The sequence below is a fragment of the Cryptomeria japonica genome, chromosome 3 (genome assembly GCF_030272615.1).
Source record: "Cryptomeria japonica chromosome 3, Sugi_1.0, whole genome shotgun sequence".
Lineage (NCBI taxonomy): Eukaryota > Viridiplantae > Streptophyta > Pinopsida > Cupressales > Cupressaceae > Cryptomeria > Cryptomeria japonica.
The window spans coordinates 621319699-621340780 of NC_081407.1; the positions used below are offsets into that span (position 1 = coordinate 621319699).

Here is a 21082-nt window from a genome sequence, read left to right on the forward strand (position 1 = left end):
TTTTAGCCATTTCATTTTCCAAATAATACAATAAATCAAAAAAAAATTCTAAATGATATTTAGATTATATTTTACTTTTATGGAATGTCCATATAAAAGAATAGTGTTTACTTTATTTAATTTGGATTTATTTTACTTTATTTAATTTGGAGTTATATTAGTTTATTTTATTTACTAAAGAGCTAGTTTATAGTTATTTTATTTACTAAAGTGATATTTTATTTTTTTTAGAGTTATTTGATTTTAGTTTTTGTTATTTTTGTATGTAAGCTTTTTAATAGCTTTTGTTAACACACTCGTGTCATTACACTCCATCCCTTGCTGCCACTATAGTTACACATCTTGACATAATTATTATAGGCGTCATCTTGCATTTTGACATTGAAGGCTCCATCCTAGATAGTTGCAAAATAGTAAGTTTAAGGCTCAATTTTAGCAATGGCTTCTACTATCAATGAATCATGTGAGTAGAATTCACAAATCATTATTTATAGACTTGCATAAGGATTTTCAATCTTTGGTCTATATTGATGGATTGAATTGGATTGTTTGTCTCATTCTCTCCTTGCTACTTGTCAACCATTTGGAATCTATGATTTATGAAACGGTATTGTCACTAACTTCTTTTCCTTAAAGATATTTGTCTGACAACATTTAAATGGCTGCTTTCTGTGACAATAACTAAATCTTACCTCATGGGAACACATTCCTTGTATACAAGGCATTCCATGTTCTCAAAGTTGCCATTTCATATTCTATGATGTTCAGGTATATCCAGAAGTTATAACAATTGTTAAGACTTTCCAATCTATTGAAAGAAACTATCTAAATAAAATGCTGGTAAAGGACCTCGAAGATCAATGTATCCAGATTCCATAATAAAAAATGAATCTAAATAATAATTCCCCTTGTCAGTTCTTATCAGTATTTTTTCTTCAGGAAAAATACAAAGTAATAACCAGAAAGTGTAAAGCATTTACTCATCTAACACAGCTCTTAATGAAATCTAAGTACTATGCTTCTTAGATATTTCATCCAAGTTTAACCTAAATTATCAGTTTTATCATAAGATATAAAAAGAAATTCGTAATATCAGATCATAGTGGTCATCAGATTTTACCTTAAATTTGGAGCCTCATATCCTGCAACAGAAAGCATACAACAAAACTTACAACTGTCAGCCTAGAGAGCAATGACTATTTCATATTCAACAAAATATAAAATATATAACTTCCATTGCATTTCCTCATCATTCATGAGATAGTCTTAAGGATACATAAAATCATAGATTAAATATTACTACATACAAGAGCAGACATATGTATACTGAACGTAATGTAAGGAAAGTAACAATGTCAAGCAAGCCAAACAAGGAGTAGCTTTACTTAGCAGTCCAGTATATATTCATTAATATAATAAAACAGTGTAATAGCTGTAAAAAAACAGTATCAAGTATTCTATATCTAAACCAAGCAAACTCCCCACAATTCAAAAACATGATACTAAACCATTGTTAGAAAACAAAAAAAATAGGAGACCCAAGTTCAATTCTCCATAGGGACATCTAATGTAAAATTTTAAGTTGTATTATCGAAAATAGCAGCATGGAAGTTCAGAGCCGAAGACCACAACAGTCATTTTTTCAAGGCAAAAGAAGGGGATTACAGAAGGGACGTACACTCCCCTAGAGACTACCGCAGAGGGTTTGGGAGGATCAGTTTCCTCACTCTGGTTATTCTGAGAGATGGATGAAGCACCCGGAAAACTTCAAATGGATGTGGTTGCCACTGAGAATATGGGGAGTTTCAGAGAGGTTGTCGGATAGGAAAGAGAATGGGGGTAGATTGGAGACTGATAGAGGATAAGGCAAAAGCAGCTAACAAGCCTAGAGTTATTCAAACAGAGGCTAGGAGAAGGGTATCCTTACACATTGAAGACGAGGAATGGAAGATTGCAGTGAGCACTTTAAGAGAAAAAGAGCTTTTCATCAAATGGGCAGCAGATTAGCTGGCTATACCCAAATTCCAAAGATGCCAAAAGCAAGGAGCAGATATTTTACGAGGGGGTCCATATATGATTGGAGGAATGGGAGTGTATATCAAAAACTGGCAGCCAAATTTCAACCCACTCGAAGCAAAAATTGAAGTACCTATCTGGATTCGGCTCTATAACTTGCCTCAGGAGTATTGGGAGGAGGAAACACTGCAGCAAATAGGTAACAAGTTAGGGAGATATTTGAAAACGAACGAGACAGTAGATTCAATTGATTCAAGTGTGTATATGAGGATTTGTATCCTATGGAGACCCATTCCTCCTTAGATGCAAGAGATTGAGCTGATAACTAACGAAGGCATTTGGGTGCAAAAGGTCGAAGTTGATACAATCATGGATAGCTGCAGAATCTGTAAGAGAGACGGCCATAAATCAAATGAATGTTTAAGGGGTGAGAAAGGAATACAAAAGGTAGGAGGAGGGTTGATTAATGGAGAGAGTGCTCCTTGAATATTAGCCATGAAGAAACTCTGGACAATATTGAAATCCCAAGGAGCCCTAGAGAAACTAATCAAAATAAGGAGTTACCTCCTACAGGAGAGTGCGGAGAGGAAGATATTCAAAACATTTGCCGAGGAAAGGTAGATGAAGAGAGGGTGAGACTTGTCTTTTGGCAGAATCCAATGAAGTGAATAAGGAGACTTTCATCCCTCAGGTTTCAGCTATGGCAGGAAATATGAGCTCATAAATTGATATGCGTAGCTTGGAAAGGACAAACAACTTGAGCCTGGTCATAGACACATCTGAAATCGAGAAAACCCCTATCTTTGGTTCTGAAGAAGGCCCCGACAATGGTGGAGACCATCCCATTTTGACGCCTAGTAAATTTTATTAAAGAAAATCCCCATTGAAAAGATGCAGGGCTGAGATTGAGGAGGGGAAGGTGGATAACACAGAACAAACAGCATCACCATGTGATGATAGTTATAAAACTGCAATGAAAGGTAAATCTCCTAGAAGACTTAGTTTTGAGAGCCCACGTCACCCTGAATAGGAAGAGGAGGACCCCTTTAATGAGGACGAAGAGGACATCATTGAGAAAAGGACTATCGAAGAAACAGATTCAATGGTGACCAAGCCCATTGACTAGTGAAAAAAAGAGCAGGGGCAAAAAATCAAAGAGAGATTTGTTACTGATTGCAGGTAGTGCCAAAGGGCAAAGGAAGCTAAGATCCCCGAAGAGCAATGAAGATCCTTTTGTGAAATGTCAGGGGCTACAATTCCCCTGACAAAAGACGCCTGATCAAAAGGGGTATTGATCAAGCAAAGCCAGAAATTATCATGATGCAAGAAACTAAGCTAAAAGGAGTTGATATCAAAGAGTTTAAAAAGGCATGGCCTTATTTGCAAGGATATTTTGTTGAGGCGGAAGGAGCTTCGGGAGGTCGGGGTATTTTGTGGAGATCGCAAACAACCAAAGGAGAGATGCTTGCTCAGAACAAATTTTGGTTGGCAATCAAAATCAATGCTTTTGTTGATAGGAGGGTCTTCTTCCTTATCAATGTTTACAGCACTACAGCAAGAAGAGAAAAAGAAGAGATATGGTCCCAAATTTCAACCTTTCTTAGCTCTTTGAACAATGAAATGGTGATTCTAGGAGAGGATTTTAATGTAATTAGGAATCCCTTGGAGAAGGCTGGTGAGGTGGGGGGTTTTAGCAGAGTTCATTTTGCTTTCCAGAACTTTATCACAGACAACAATCTCATAGACCCCAAGTTTGGGAATGGAAGCTTCACCTGGACCAATAAACAGTGTGGAAATAGATGCATTTCTCAGAAGTTAGACTGCTTCTTATTATCAGATAATTGGAATCACTTACAAATCTTATGGTAAGTATATATCCTTCCCTTCTCAGGGTCAGATCACTTTCCTATATCACTTAACTTGCAAAGCGATTCTGTTTCGTTAAGATGCCCTTTTAAATTTGATACAATGTGGCTAAGGGATGAAAATTTGCACAATCTCATTGGACAATGGTGGAGGGAGGCCCCTACAGCATGGGGTACAAAAGCAGAGAAAGTGGCTCGAAAATTACAGTTTGTCAAAGAATAACTAAAAGAATGGAATAGGGTTCATTTTGGGAACATTTTCTTTGAAAGAATTAGGATTGAGGCAAAATTGGCAGAGTTGAATGAAATTATCATGAAACAGGGTATGTCGGCTACAGAGTTTCAAACAGAAAAGGACCTACATCAACAACTGGCAGAGATTCTTGCAAGGGAAGAAATTTTTTGGAGGCAAAAATCGAGGGAATGTTGGCTTAGGGAAGGAGACCATAATACAAGCTGTTTCCACAAATCAGCTAAGGCCAAAAGGAGCAGTAACAAAATTAGTGAGATCAAAAATAAACAAGGAGTTCTTTTAACTGACATTGAGGATAATAATAGGGAAGTTGTATCCTATTTCACTGGATTGCTAGCTACAGAGAATCCTACTAATTTGGATAACAACGAAGATAGACTAGATTTTATTTCGAGGCTGATCATTGAACATCAAAATGATAGATTGATGCAAAAGATCACACTAGAGGAGGTTAAAATTGCCTTATTCTCTATGGATGGAGATAAAGCGCCAAGTCTGGATGGCTATCCACCCTCCATTTTTCAGAAATTTTGGGATATCACTAAGGCAGACTTGTGGGAAATGGTTGACGAATCAAGAGAAAAAAGGTATTTATTGAAAGAGTTGAATAATACTATGATAGCTCTCATTCCAAAGAAAGAAGCGATCCAAACATTTGATGATATGCGCCTGATTGTGTTATGTAATACTACATATAAAATCATTGCCAAAGTCATGGCTAATAGGCTGAAAGCTATTCTCCCTGAGATCATTTCAAAAGAACAAAGTGGTTTCACTCCCAACAGAGCCATTGTCGAAGGGATTATAGTAGCTCATGAGGCGATTCATTCAGTTAGGCAAGCTAAAACAAATAGGATGCTGATCAAATTGGATATCAAGAAGGCTTATGATCATGTGAATCGCTCTTTCCTCAAGATGTTGGAATGCTTTGGTTTCCATCCTAATTGGATATATTGGATTAATAACTGCATTTCAACCCCTCGTTTCTCGGTGCTAGTGAATGGATCTCCACAAGGTTTCTTTTCAACTACCAGGGGTATTAGGCAAGGTGACCCATTATCCGCCTTTCTGTTTATTATTATGGCAGAGGCGTTGGGAAGAATGATCAATAGATGCAAATTGGATGGCAGATGTAAACGAATCAATGTTGCCCGTGGGGTAGAAGTTGTTACACACACAATTTAGTGGAAAGTTGCTTGGGTCGAATGGAAGGTTGGAAAAGTAAATGGTTGTCTTCAACAGGTAGAATCATCATGCTGAAATCTATTATATCTGCCATTCCTCTATTCTCAATGTCGTGCCTGAGAATCCCCATCAAGATTCTAAAAAACATAGAAAAGGGAATGAGGAAATTTTTTTGGATTGGCTCTCAAGATAAGCACAAAATCCCTCTTCTGGCATGGAACCAAATATATAAATCTAAGCAATCCCTTTAGGGTTGCCAATGCGGGGCAAAATCTTAACTGGGGATCATTTAAATAAATTAGGCTTTAAGGGACCTTACAGATGTGTAATGTGCAAGCAAGAAGAGGAAACTATAGACCACCTTTTGTTACACTACTCTATGGCACGAGGGTGCTGGATGAAATTGCTAGGAAAATTGGAGTGGTATTCCCTTCTTAATGCCAATTTAAAATTTTGGCTACAGAGCTGGGAAACTAGAGAATTTAAGTCGGTTTATTCAAGTATTTGGTTTGTAGCCCCATAAACCCTATTATGGGAGGTGTGGAAAGAGCATAACCGCCGCATCTTCCAAGGTATTGAAGAGAATGAAGATCGTTTATGGAGTAGAGTAGAAAGATCCATTTCCAAACTTGTTAGCACAACCACAATGAGAGTTAATGTGAACAAGTATCCTTAATAATTGGTGGGACCCGTTAATGGGTTTCAAAGAGTTAAACCTTTTCAACAAGAGGAGAGAAACACTATATGGCGGCCACCAGATCTAGGATAGATCAAAATTAATTTTGACGAGGCGACCCATGGTAACCCAGGACCATCGCGTACAAGTTGTGTGGCTATGGATAGTAATGGTAAAGCACTAGCTAAATGTAGACAACGGCTTGGCTCAAAGTCCAACAATGAGGTCGAAGTAAAAGCAGCTCTTTTGGCAATTCAATTGGTTGGGAGGTTAGGTGTGGAGAGGTTACATCTGGAAGGAGACTCCCAGATTATCACATATGCTATCATCAAAGGAAAGGCACAGAATTGGAAGATAGATAGAGAGATACAATGCATCTTAAATCCTCTTGCATCTTTTCAAAGTTTCAAAGTGACTCATGTATTAAGGGAAGGAAATAAGGATGAGGACTCATGTGCCAACCAAGCTTTTGTCTTGCAAGATGGCAAACTCAGCCTAGATATCTATTCCCCTAATGGGAATTTTTTTGAATAATTTCAAATCGTTGTTGGCGGGTTGACGCTTGGTGGTGGGTGGTGAAGGTATTTGGATGTTAAGGCAGAGCACTAAAGTAAGAGTGCCTTTTGAGGGCATTTATTGTTTGCCAGAAGAAATACGGTGAAGCATATCTACACTTATGTTGAGTAATGAAGATCTTTTTCAAATCTCTTGGGTGCAAGGTTGATATTGGATGTTATTTCGACTGGCCAAGGTGGCGGCATTTTTCTTCGAATTGTACCAACTTGGGTTGTGGTAAGGCACATTTAGTTGGATTTTGCATTGCCTTTTTTCGAAAGGCCAAGTGCATTTATGGCAAATTTGTATTTCAGGAGAATTCGCTCTTGGTGATATCGACGTGTGAAACAAGGCAAGTGTATTTAGTTTTTGAGTTGGGCGATGATTGCATCCTTGTTTGGTTTTCTCTAGTGTAAGCTTCTCATTCATCATTTTCCTTGTTAATAACAAGATTCTAAGCTGCGAAGTGCCATAGACACAGGGATTATGGAACTAAATTTCTCTCTGCAAGCGTCTAGACCAATGATGGCGTTTTAGAGTCAAATTTCTGATGAGAGGCTGACAAATATTTTTAAGTTTGATGACAAGGATTTCCTAAATCGAGTAAAGATCGTTTTAGGTGATGAATACTTGAGAGCACGATTCAAATATCGCACCAATGTCGATGTTGCATCCATGTTTGTGGCTTGGTGCTTTGAACTAGAGAACAAAGAAAATGTGAGTTGGGTGGTTAGCGGTTGTGTTAGAGAAGAATGTTGCAGAGGGCTAGAGAGTTTTATGAGGATGACAAGAGATGAGAAGGGCTTCGTTTGCCCCAATAGCCCTTGGCTTCTGGTTAGTGAATTTATCCCTCCTTTGCACCCCTATCTCATATGGAGTGCAAACTGCAATAAAGAGGTCTATCCGGCCTTTGCAAAAAATTGGGATGCATGGCATTAAGGAGTATTTGAAGACACGGGAGAGGTAGGATATTCAACTAGAGTTGGAGAAGTGAGGTCCCTACGAAAGGACGTCACCACGATCGACAATGGCATCCTCTTTGAGTAGGCAAATAGATCACCCACGAGGTTCAAAGAAGAAGAAGGCAAGGAAAACACTTTGGATAGGCTTCCCACCAAAAAACAAGGATGTTGCACATGGCTCTAAGGAGTCGATTGGTGGTGTCAAAGCTTCGAGAAGAAAAGGCAAGGAAATTGTCACAGCTGAATAGTATAGGGTTTTGTTTTCCTTTTGAAACGAAGTCATCGATGTATTTAAAGACTGTTATTTTTTGTAAGTTATCTTTATGTAAGAATCTTCATTAGTAGGTCAGGGTGGATGTATGTATTAGAATATTTAATTATATTTTAGTCACCTATATTTAGTTCCTTGTTTAATGGTCATTTAGCTTTTTAGTTAATTAGCTTTTAAGCTTTATTTAGCATTTAGCTTTTTCTTTTTAGTTAATTAGCTTTTAAGCTTTATTTAGCATTTAGCTTCTTAGTTGTTCACTTTAAACGACTTGTTCTTAATTTAGAACGTCGTCCTTGTAATCTCTTTATATACGTTTGTATATTGTTGAATAGATTATCCGATTATTGAATCATTCATTCAATTTATTTTTCATGGTATTAGAGCAGGTCGATGGGATTCTTTAAAGTTTGGCGAATTTTTTAATAAAAATTCATGGCCTTCTTTCTGGAATAATTTCCAAAAAAAATTTTATTGTTTTTTTATAAAAAAACGATTTTGCTTTTTTGAAGGCTTTTTGAGGGTTTCGAGTTCGTGGGCGAATTCCTTTGTGTTGGGCAGCAGTTCATGTTTTTTTTAGGGTTCTGGAGATTTTTGTGCCTGCAACCTAGAGGTTCTTTTTGAAGATTAAAAATTTTCCTAGGGTTTCTGCAATTTTCGACTAGGGTTTTGACCCTTCAGTTCAAGTCAAAATTTGTTTTTGGTTGTAGATTCTTGGTGGGTTTTTCAAGACCTCAACTGGGTCGTCGTCAAATTTTTATGGGTGCATCGTTTTCCATGCCTCAATTTTTGAACCATCGGATTTGCATTTTGATTTTAGATTCTTGGTGGGTTTTTCGAGAGCTTTTTTGGGTTGGTCTCAGATTTTTTTGGGTGCCTCGTTTTCTGCACCTCGAATTTTGTGCCAGCAAATTTGCCTTGGAATTTAAAAACAATTCACAATTTTTGCTATTTCTGTGGATGTTGGGATTTTTGCTATTTTTTTTGGGCACCATGCTTTAAGTTTGCAGAATTTTTTTAATTTCTGGATTTCTTCCAAACCTCGAAATTTGCACCTTAGAATTCGTGCCAGAATTCTCCTCCAGGGTTTCAGATTTTTTGTGCAGCTGCTTCTATTCTAATTTTTGAATCAGATTCTTTTGTCTCATGCTTTCACTAGGTTGACCTCGTTCAACCTCCATTTTTGTGATGGCATCTTTGACCAACATCATGTTGGAACACAGTCAGAAGTTCAACAACTACCACAACACCTGGAAACAATGCATGTTCACGATATCTGAATATCGTTGCCTTGATCAAATTGATTTAGGCCAGACCTCGTCCTACAGGTCTCAGGGTTTTCACATTTTTTTCCCTCAAAAATTGTTCGCAAGGTTTAGAATTTTTTCCTTAAAAATTATTATTTGTCATCTGCAAAGCTTGCATGGGTTTTGTGATTTTTCGCCATAAAAAATCATGGGAGGGTTTTTTTTATTTTTTTCTCAAAAATCAGGGTTTTACCACATGATGTCTGGTATTTTACCACGTGATGTTGTCTGGTGTTTTCCCGCATGATGTCTGATGTTTTACCGCGTGATGTTTGGTGTCTTACCACATGGTGTTTTGGGTCTTGCCATACGAAGTTTTAGGGTTTTGTTCGATTTTTTCCACAAAAATCGTTTCAAGGGTTTTTACCATTTTTTTCCACAAAAATGATGATTTGTATCTTCAGTTTTGGAGTGTTTGCCGATTTTCCTCAAAATCATGGTTTCAGGTTTCAGTTTGGTTACCCAACGTCAGGTTGGATGGATTTTGGTATTCTTGGTCATTAACACTTTTCAAATCCAGGGAGGGTCTCCACCATAGCAGAGTGTTCTTTTCATTTGTGATCAAAAGACCTGCAGTGTCTTTTGTAGGGTAGTTAGTAGATAGAATGACCATTAAGGGAGGGTATTAGAATATTTAATTATATTTTAGTCACCTATATTTAGTTCCTTGTTTAATGGTCATTTAGCTTTTTAGTTAATTAGCTTCTAAGCTTTATTTAGCATTTAGCTTTTTCTTTTTAGTTAATTAGCTTTTAAGCTTTATTTAGCATTTAGCTTTTTCTTTTTAGTTAATTAGATTTTAAGCTTTATTTAGCGTTTAGCTTTTTAGTTGTTCACTTTAAACGACTTGTTCTTAATTTAGAACGTCATCCTTGTAATCTCTTTATATACGTTTGTATATTGTTGAATAGATTATCCGATTATTGAATCATTCATTCAATTTATTTTTCAGTATGGGCAATGGGAGATGGTGGTAGCTTGAGTAAAAGGGGGATTGTTCTATTATTGCAAATTGTCTTTTGCAGTATTCATAGAGGTGATATGGACACTACATATTTTGATTATTTGAAGACATTGTAAATCTTTGAAAGTCCTAATAAAAGTAACAATTACCGATCAGAAAAAAAAAACACAATACTAAAATTACATGATTATGATTTTATAATAAAGCAAAGGAAGTACAATTAAAATCATTAAAATTCCATGTTGAGTTTCAAATACTTCCTAGAGTTTTATGATTATGATCTCAAAATAAAACAAAGAAAGTGCAATTAAAATCATTAAACTAAATCAGAGTTCATGGTCCATAGTGCTCTATTGCCTAGTTGAATTGGCGATGCACTATCTCATCGCTTCTAAAAGAATCCTCTTATTATGGAAGCACAATTAATCAAGCTAATATTCAAACATGTATCAGCTATCAGACAATCTGGCCAAAAATCAAGAATTACTATGAAGCCAATTTCTATGATGAAGTTAGAATCTACACCATTCTAGATGTACAACTCCTAGACCCAATGGTTACCCTATTGAATTTTTCCAATCTTTCTAGGAAATCATCACATATAATCTATTGATAACAATGGAAGAGTTTGTATTCTACAACATATGAATAGGAATTTGTTGCTTTTGTTCTAAAGAAGCAACATGTTATTTATTTTGATGTCTTCCAATTTTGATGTCGTCTAATTGAATTCTATCTTCATGGTCTATAAGATTATCACCATGCTAATGGCTAATGGAGCAGTTTATAACTTTATATTCCTTCCATCTATCATATCACCCGAACAACCTGGTTTTGCAAATATCAAATATTGACAAAAAAAAAAATTCTTCTCTTAAGATTTCTAAGGAACGATGTGTCAAGATAATGCTAGATATAATAAAGTCCTATGATACCCTCTCATGATCCTACATAAAGGCTTTCATATTACATTTTAGATTTAGTGATCAACAAGTGTCATGGGCATTTTGTTGTATCACCTCTACAACAATGCTTGTTTTGATGAATGAGACTCTTGTGACATTTTTCAAGATTCTTAATAGATCAAGCAAGAAGGCCCTTTCTTCATAGCTATTTTGTTACTTAAGGATCAAATTGGATTGCATAGGAACACTCGTAGAATAAAAGGCAATTTAGGGGTGTATCTTCTTATACTACCATAGATTTTCAAATTGTTCATGATTTACTTCTCATGGGAAAGAAATCAATTCAAAAAAGTACAATCCTAACAGACATAAATGGAAAATTTTCCTCTGGTTTCAAATTTAAACATTAATAACATTAAATTGCAAGAGTTGGTACAGAATGCTCTATACGAAGAAAAAATTTAGTTATGGAGATAGCCACCCAAGATCTAGGAGTTTCAATGAAAGCACAAAAGAAACCACATATGAGAAAATAATTCTATTATATCAAAGGATGCAAATACACAATATGTTTACATGAATATGACATGAAAATCATTACTATAAGAACCCCTTGGTTATAGAGAACAAGGTGAGACATAGGACAACATTAATCTTATGACTTGAGACATAAAATGATAATGCCCTAAGAATGCTCTAAGTAAACTAGTGTGAAGAGGACCTAAGAGGTGAACCGATTAGGCATTCACATTAAAACTTCCTAAGTGCAACTTAGGGAGAATGAAAAAACATGCAAAGATGCAGTGATGCAAAGATGGATCTCAGCTACAAGGTCTTGTTAGGTACCCATGTACAAATGAATCTATCGCAAATGGATAAAACAAGAAAAACTTGTACAAAGAGACCCCTCTAAAAGAAAAAAAGATATAATAAGCTCTCCAAAGGTATGAAAAGGGCAAAACCCAATGTGAGGAAAAAGCTCCCTCTCAAGAGAGAAGAGTGACAAGGCAACCTCCCACCAATGTAGAATCTCATGCAATAATGGTGGATGCTCAACAATGAATGCTAAAGATGATCCAAAATCACGAAACAACATTTCTCCCCTTAAGAAGAAATAAAACCAAAAATGTATACAAGATACCCTTCCATTTTTAAAACGAATATCAAAGAAAAAAATCAAGATGTGTGAAGTCCTTGAACTTTGCTCAAATGTTGCCATGTTGGTGCCAAAAGGTACTATAATCAAATTTATGTGTTCCGAGCCAAACTAATGCAACCTTGACAAAGGCAAAGATGCCTCCTCTAATTGCTACTCAAGGGTTTCCACACCAATGCCAAAATATGAATAATGATGATGTAAAAAAAAGCAAGAGCGTCTAAAGATTCTCTCGCAATATCCAAAGAAGATGATGCAATTGTATAAGAGCTAACATCAAAGAGCAGGAAATTCTGAATAGTCCCCCAAATCTGCAAAATAGGATTCACAAAACAGATCTACAATGTTTGTTGAGTACTCAGCCCAAGCACCTGTATCTTTACGACAACAAAGGTACTATTACAAAGAATAATTAGAATCCATAGATATAACAATACTATTCTCACCAAAAGCAGCAGTAGATGGAGGAGATGGATTGTTAGCCAAGTGTCTCTAGAACCTTAGTTGATGAAAGAACATTGAGATTCAAATAACCATATTGTATCTCCTCAAAGTGTCCACACTAGATGCTTGAGTGTGTACATCAGCCAAAGGAACATCAGAAATAAAATGTGAGATGTACACTCGAGATTGACGGTTTACCTCCCCGTCTAAACAATATATCTGCTATACCAATTCCAAATAATCACAGAATCTAGTGTGAACTCAACATTCTTCCTTGCTCTGTCATGTGTGATTTGATAGACCGAAAGAATATCGATTGACAATGATGGCACACAAAAAACATTATTAAATGATCCCCCACCAATATCAAAAGATTCTTTCCCACAAACACGCATACATGTGTTGTTAACCATCAAAACATGTAGGAATAAACGATTCTTAAATGAAGAGAACATGCTTTGTGATGAACACATATGATGTGAAAATCCAAAATCAAGTATTTATCTCAACTCAAAATCTAAAACCACAACTACTTCTTTACCCTTCTATCTCTTAGACTTTGAATGAGAAGGTGGTGAACCCCCTAACATAGTCGAAGAAAAATTAATTTGATTCTTCATTAGAAGATGCTTCAACTTATCAAGCTATTTTAGATAACAAAGATGTCCATCATGCCGTGGTTTCTTACAATATGTACACTTGGGTGTGTCCCTCTTTTATGATTCCCCTTGTAATTGTGCTCTATCTTTGTGTCATTTGTTCTTTTCCTTCTTTTATTTCATTTTAGAATTCTTTGATTCTTTCTATACCTTAGGTTCACTACCCATATAAATTTGTGACAAAAGACTTAAGGAGACCCATTTGAACTAGCTTCCCTTGTTCTGGAGTTAATTTCAAAAAATTGATCAAATGCAAGCATGTTATATGCCTTCACCATAGAAAATTGATGAGCGTGAAAGAAACAAAAACCACATATTCTTGACCAAACTTGGATAGAACATTAAGAACCAATTGTGTGTCCTATTTATCATGATCACATCCCCTGAGTTGTGTTCTTAGATCATTGACCTTTGTGACATAATCTTGGATATTGCCAAAACTATTTTAAATCAAGGCTCACATGTCTATTATCAATTTGATAACCATGAACCTCATCACTTTGACCATAAAAATTAGAAAGTTCATCCCAAGCCTCCTTAGATGTTTTACACTTTAGTAAAATAAATTGGAGATCAAATTTAACAAATGTACATAAGTGCCCCGAAAGCTTTGTCATGTTTAATCAGTCATACCCTCTTTTGCTTAGCATATGTTGGTTTTGGATCAAATTCCAACATATAACTACATATAACTAGTACAACCTTCACCCCTTGAGGGATTTCATATTGATATTTTCCATGTTGAATAGTTGTAAGGATCTTAGCATTCTCTATGTTAAAATTTAAAGAATTAAATGCAACCCAAAAAACTAAAAGCAAACACAATCACAAGATTACCCCTCCCACAAATTCACTCAATCAAGAATGCCCCCTAGAAATATATGATTTTGGCACTTTATATTTAGTGCAATTATGGATGCCATTTGCCAAATCAATGAAGAGGCCTTAATCTTGTTGGCATTGTGTTGTCATTGATGTCAACCGGTACAGCATGTTACCGGTATAGCAGGGCAACCGGTATGGGAGATAGTTGATATGTTGTCTTAGATGTCAACTGGCTTTGTGGTCATAGGATATCAACCAGCATTGCGTTCAGCAGAGTCACCGATATACAAGTTTGTGGTGCAGAGAAGGAACCGGTGAGTATACATGTTGATATTAACCGGTGAGTGATGTGTTGGCATGGTATTGTTGCCAACTGGTAAGCATGCAACCGATAAGAAAGCAAAGTGAAACAAATGAGTATGTGCAGTGCAACCGGCATGCAGTTTGATGACACATAGCAAGACTCCCACCGGTCATAAATGTTGACACCGGATGAAGAAAAGAATGCCAAGAAGTGTGCTGCCTCAGTGAGCAAGGAAGACATATGGGAAAGCTCCTGGGTCATATGTCAAGTTGAAGATGTATCTACTCAAACAGGGAAGTCACATTGGTGCAATGCTGGAAGCAAATTGAGCACAAGTAATGATCACCGGTTCCCACCAATTATTGGCCAGCGGGTGACAAGGATCTACCCCATCGGTAAGTGGTCATACTAAGCTTATCTCACAACTTGCATGGAATGTATCATAACCCTTTGAGATAAGACAGTCAGAGAAGTTGAAGGTAGGTGACTGAAGGCTTATACCAAGTAACCATAGTGAAACATAAAGATGCCTCAGGTGTATGAAATCAGAGATATGCACCAGATCAACAAGTGAAGGCATGATGAACTGTCGAGATAGAAGAGGAGTAAGTTGAGATCAGAACCTGACCGATGAAGGAGAAGGAAAGGTCTTGCATCTACAGACATGGAGTTACACCAGAAGGCAAGAATGTGTTACCGGGATGCAGATGGAGATTGGTGTTGCCATGGTTGGACACAGCTGAAGATTGTTGACATGGTGATCCTATGGGTGTCACCGGTGTGCAGAAAGGAGTAATGTCAACTGGTAAACACGTATACCTGTAAGTTAGAAGATCTGCATTGGAGATTGTTGACATGTTAGTGTCAATCGGTAAACAGGGATACCAGTATACAGCAAAAAACCAAAAGGCGAAGTGAAGAACTCTTAATTGGTTGAAGATGTGCATGATGACTCACTCTGGATACCTATTGTGGATCGGCATGCTTGATGACCAGGCTGATATGTTCCACCGACTGAACAAAGAAGGAATGGCATGAAGGACAACCGATTAGTGTATACCGGTAAGGTGAGATTTGCAAGCAAGGTTAGTGAACTGGAAGATGAGCACCGGTTGTGTGTTGTGGTCGGTGACTGAGCCTGAACCGACACAGTGAAGTGAGTTGGATGCCGACAAGGATGACATGTGGATATCAGGTGGCAAGCATGCAGAGGTCGGTGAAGTGTCCATCAGCGAGGTAGTTGGTGAGTAGGTCAACATTAATGTCGACTGCGTAAATCACAGGTCGGTTGCAGAGGTGTGTGGCTCAAGGCAGATTGAAGGACGTCTCTTGGTGAGTTGATCGATGCAAGAGATCTAATCATCTTGTCGACCTAGAGAAGATAACAATGAGATCATTTAATGTGTTTGATAGATGCGGGTCGGTGATCAGTCTGTCATGTTTGCTAAAATTAGTAAACGTGTTATGGAAGAAAAGATAGCCGTGTTATCTGATTTGATGTGGGGTGTGAATCTCGGAGATGAGATCAAATCCGAACTTATACGGATTGAGTTGGTGAAGGAAACCCTAGCGCGCCAAAGGTTGAATTGATGATTTGGCGAGAACGCACAAGTATAAATGTGCAGAGCAAAGATCTATTTTGATTGACGCTACCAAATGATGAGGTGTCGGATATTGAAGAGCAGAGTGTGAGAATGGCAGAGAGCTAACCAGTTTGAGAGTTTCATCAAAGATCAAAGTGACTGTGAGTTGGAAGGTAAACCGGTAAGAGGGTTTAACAAAGGGTTAAACCCGTGAGGCCAAAGTAACTGGTAAGCTGCTAAAGATTGTAGCAGTCAAGTGAACCGGTAGTGTTCCAACCAGTAAGGAAGCAGCAGAGTGTGAAGCAGTGCAAAGTGAGACTCAGGGGAAGTCAGGCAAGGCAGAGACTGAGCAGAAGAGGAATCAGAACCAACAGAGTGAACAGAACCGGCAGAGTGAAGAGTACTGGTGGTGACAAGCAGCAGTGGGTCCAAGTGAGCAGAGAACCGACAGAGAACAGAGCGAAGGTGAATCGATGAAGAGATTATATGTAGTGGTTGCAAAACTCATTTGTAACCGGATTATTACTTGTATTGATTCATTTCATTGTAATCATTGAGTTGGAGCTCGGTGTAGGGGTTGGTGCTCCTTTGGGTTAGTGCCCATAAACAAGTAGGGGTTGGTGCTCCTTGGGTTGGTGCCCTAAATCAGTAGGGGTTGGTGCTCCTTGGGTTGGTGCCCTAAATCTTTGTAATATAGTTGTTTTATTGTGAGGCTGGATTGGAGCAGTAGACTCCAACAGCATTTCTCACCGAGGTTTTTCGCATATTGGGTTTTCCTCATACATCCGGTGTCATGTGATGTATATTTGTGTGTGCTTGCATCTTGATGTCTTCCCCCATCTCACCAGTATGTCTTCTTGGTCTTTGATATGTTAACCGGTAATCACATTTAGGATTAAAAGGGTTAAGTTTGGAAACCACTGATTCACCCCCCCTCTCAGTGGCATCTTGTGTTCTACAAATCTTAGTACATCTAAGATACCAAATTTGGCCACAACAATGAAAGTACAATTTTTTGATAGAATGAAATCTATCTGATTGCACCACTCAAAGTACATGAAAAATTATCAAATTCAAAAATATTGCACAGAAAATATTACATGAACCCAAATAAAATCCTAGAATTTTCCAAGTGAGAATTGCTCGACACCTATAACAACCTACAATTTCTTTAAAAATCAAAAACCAAAATCAAAAATCATTTGCACCACTTCAAAGCTCAAAATTCTACCTCAAATCAAAAAATTTGCTCATAGAAAAAAGCTTGGAACTAAACCTCTAAAACCTATGTCAAAATCAAAATGCAATGGTGAAAGAGACAAATAGCAAGAGAAGAAATTGTCTAGAAGTCTAATACCACTATCTATACCTTGGAGGTAGATTTGTGGGCAAAAAAGTTGTTTTCAAGAAAAAGTTGATGGAATATTTTTCATCATCTATGTTGGCCAACAATGGGGATGCATCAATATACAGTGGTAGGGGTGAGCACCACATGGCACCATCGAAGCAAATAATTGGTAATCACAATATCCCACGAACAGCAAAGGGTCTATGCAAGCAACAACCTGCAAGTGCTCGAAAAAAATTTAATTCTAAAAAAGAAAAATTTTAAATATAAACTATTTTATTTTTACCACCGTAAAACCTATACAACAATCAATATTTTCAACTATATGGCAATGGTAAAGCCAAAAAATTATTTTACGAGCTTGAGACAAAAGTCTTCATATTTGACGAATTGATAGTCAATATTTAGGTTCTTGAGCCTTTTAGACACAGTGGCAAGGTTAAATTTGCCCCAAAGTACTCCAAAAATGCAGCTATCTTCTAGAACTATCAACTACCTTTCACAATCAAACTCTTGTAAACCTGGCCTCCAATGCACAATTTGGACAAAATAAGAGAACTAGACTATAATTTTCTTGAACACTCTAAACTCAATGACGAGCTCATATTTACACCAGTATGCTCTAGAAAGACCCTACAATACGCGCCACAAAACCCTAAAATTTAGTATTTTTATCAAGAAAAAATATTTTCCATATCATATAATGATGCAAGAGAAAAACATATACAACTTTTCAAAAGCAACCGAAATATGCAACATAGATTTCTCAAGAAAGAAAAACAAAAAACTATCCCACAAACTATGATACCATGTAAGAGTTGGTATAGAATATTCTATGCCACACAAGATTTTAGCTACGAAGATAGCCACCAATGATCTAAAAGATTCAAACACAAGAGGGACCAAAAATATGAAAGTAATTTCATTCTATCAAAGTATGCAAATGCACAATGTATATATGAGTATGTCATGAAAATCATTACAATGAGAACCCCTTGGTTATATAGGCCAAGGTGAGACATAAATCAATTTAAAATCATGGCAAGTGCCTCAATCTTATAACTTGACACACAAAGTGATAATGCCCTAAGTAAACTAGTATGGATAGGACCTAAGAGGGAAATCGATTAGGAAATATACCCCACTCACACCAACATAAATCTAAGTTAATTTTGTTTAAAACAAAATAAATAGTTAATAATTATCTCTAATGTATTTTGGGTTTTCCAATTCAAAATCATAAGATCGCCTACTTGAGAGTAAAAATCAATGGTCCTCAAAGACATATCTACCCCACCCCCCAAAAAAAGCCATTTCAGGGATGCGGATGTCTTGGAGACTCCAAGATAGGGACAAAATGCATCTCCTTCAGATGGGGCATTGAAGGGAGGCCCCAACATCTTAGGGGCAATACCACGGAGTCCCCATGCAGCACAAATTTTCTTCATGTCATGATAAAGATTTTGATTTTGATTTGTGTCGAGGCTTTGAACACACAAATAACATGACAAATGTACAAATGGTTGACCTTGAAAGAAGGAATGAATATTTGTATAATATTTAAGGTGATAAATTGATAATAGATGTTAATGCTTTTGTTTACTTAATGAGCACTTATCTTAACTTTAGGAAGTTGGAGACCAATTTTTCTATATTCATATGTTACAAGTACCTCAAGCTTAGAAAGAGAGTGGAAGAAGCGGTGAGGGTGGAGTGGTGGTGGATGTTATCAAACTTTTTGTAAATGTTTGCTACTTTCTACTAACTGTTCTGAGAAGCTTTTAAGAAGATGAAGAAAATAAATAAAAAGAAATAAGTATGATAACATTCCTATCTCCAACTATGCAGCCTCATCATTTAGACCAGTTAGATTCCCGAGCTTCACCATCAGCTCTCTAAAGCATGAAGATTGAGTCAAAAATTATGAGGTTTTGATGTCATAATAAACATAGGATTGCAGGGAAGACATATATATATAATAAACTAAAATATTTATTAATAATTAATTTAATTAATGAATATGTTATTACTGTTGTAATAGCAATTGTTTTCCCTTATTATTGTTGTAATCAGAAACTGTGGGTAGGGCCACTCCCGTTGTATACAAATAAGTTAATACAAAAACCAGAGATGCATTGCAAAGCTCTATTTAGTTCAGAAGAAAACGCCATAACATCTAAAACATCCAACGACTGTCAAGAAAACCTATAAATCAACCTTGCTCATGAATGAGCAGCTAAAATATAACAGAATCCTCCTTACCACTCGACCTAAGCATTTAAGAAGAAGTATTCTTTAAATTTCCAAAATTACAATTGGAAACCACAATCCAATCCTCCTCCTTCGGGCGAACCTTTGAAAAAAACTTGAGAGCAGGTCCAGATTGAAGTATGGGAATCTATATATTGTTTCCGTCTACAGCAACAAAAACCTTAGCAAAGTTTCTAGCCATTATGGCTGGAGCATAAGTGAATAAGGTGCTGCACTGCGAGGACATCTAGGCTAAAGGAGGACTTGGACTTTGCAGGTCGCAATGAATTTCAACTTCTTGGTTTGGAATTAGAGCGTGCGGAGACGAGTGTTGTAAAAAATTACCCTCAATCAAAGAAATTCGCACTGACCCACATGAGAAGCTTAGATCGACAACAAAGATGTTAAGCATACAAAATAAAATGATAAGAGTATGAAAATGTGGTGTAGAATACCAAAAACGTCGGCGACGAGAATGATAGTGGTAGTGGCGTCGGGGGAACCAGTGACATAAGCCGTCAAGTCATGGAAGGCCTCGAGCTTTCCAACACCGACGGTAGGATGGTCTCGTGGTGGAGGCGACTCACAACACTGAGGACCTGCCATTTTCCTTCTTTCTTACAAACCAGCTGAGAACTGTGTCCTCATTTGTTCCAGATCATACATATATTTATATTACAGTCTGTTCCCCGCAACCCCCGCCAAAAAAAAAAATCTCGAATCTTCCCGCGATTCCGTCATTAATGACGTTACACTCAGAAAATAAATTATATTTTTTTAAATTAAAAAAAAAAATTTAATAGAGGATATTTTATCATCCACAAAAATTATTGATTTTAATATAAATTTAAAGTCTAAAAATACTTCTCCAACATCAATTATGTGGTGGAGAATAATTTTTTTAATGTTATGAACATTAAAAATTATTCTATTCTATTTTTCATAGTGGAAAGTACTTATCTTTGTAATATTAATACAAAAGATTTTGTTTTTATTCTATTTTTCATAGTAGAGAGTATTTGTCATTATCATGGTGAGTGTAACAGATTTTGTTTTTCTAATAGATTGAGTAACGTTAGAAATATCTTTTAAGAAGATAATATAAATTTAAAATTAATTATATTAAAACAAAAAATATTTTTTATATTTGTAGATGCCTAAAGTTGATCACATTTGGTCAACTAATTCCTATTTCATATAATTCCCAATCATCGATATTAATTCAATAATATTCGATTATTTAATTATTAGTATCTTTTTTTTCTATCTTTTCTAATGCCTGGCCTAAGATAAATAATTAATTTTAATAATTTATCATCATTTTTTAGTCCACTTCTTCCAAACAATTAAATAAATAAATCTTATTTATTTAATTGCTCTCTTCACGTGTTACGTCCTCCAACTTTTCTCACTTGCACCTAAGTCTAATCCTAACCACCCTCTAATCTCCACCCATTGGACTCACTATTCTTGATTAAGTATGGTCAACCCCTCCCCATCACATCAAGCACATATGCTCCTTACACAACCATATGAGTCTTGTAGCACAAAGTACCC

The 21082-nt window shown here is 36.5% G+C and overlaps 1 protein-coding gene across 2 annotated transcripts in view; it reads right to left on the reverse strand.

Moving 5' to 3' along the window:
• The window catches only part of LOC131060112 (endo-1,3;1,4-beta-D-glucanase), an 83065-nt gene extending 62836 nt beyond the window's left edge, over positions 1-20229 (reverse strand). The window contains exons 1-2 of one of the 2 annotated variants that reach the window (XM_057993216.2): positions 19981-20226; positions 1121-1142 (exon numbers count right to left, since the gene is read on the reverse strand). In XM_057993216.2, coding sequence (XP_057849199.1) covers positions 1121-1142; positions 19981-20131 — 173 coding nt within the window. In that variant the 5' untranslated portion in view covers positions 20132-20226. Of the gene's footprint in view, positions 1-1120; positions 1143-19980 lie in introns of both variants that reach the window. The other variant, XM_057993218.2, reaches the window with a different exon arrangement.
• Between the last annotated feature and the right edge of the window lie 853 nt (positions 20230-21082).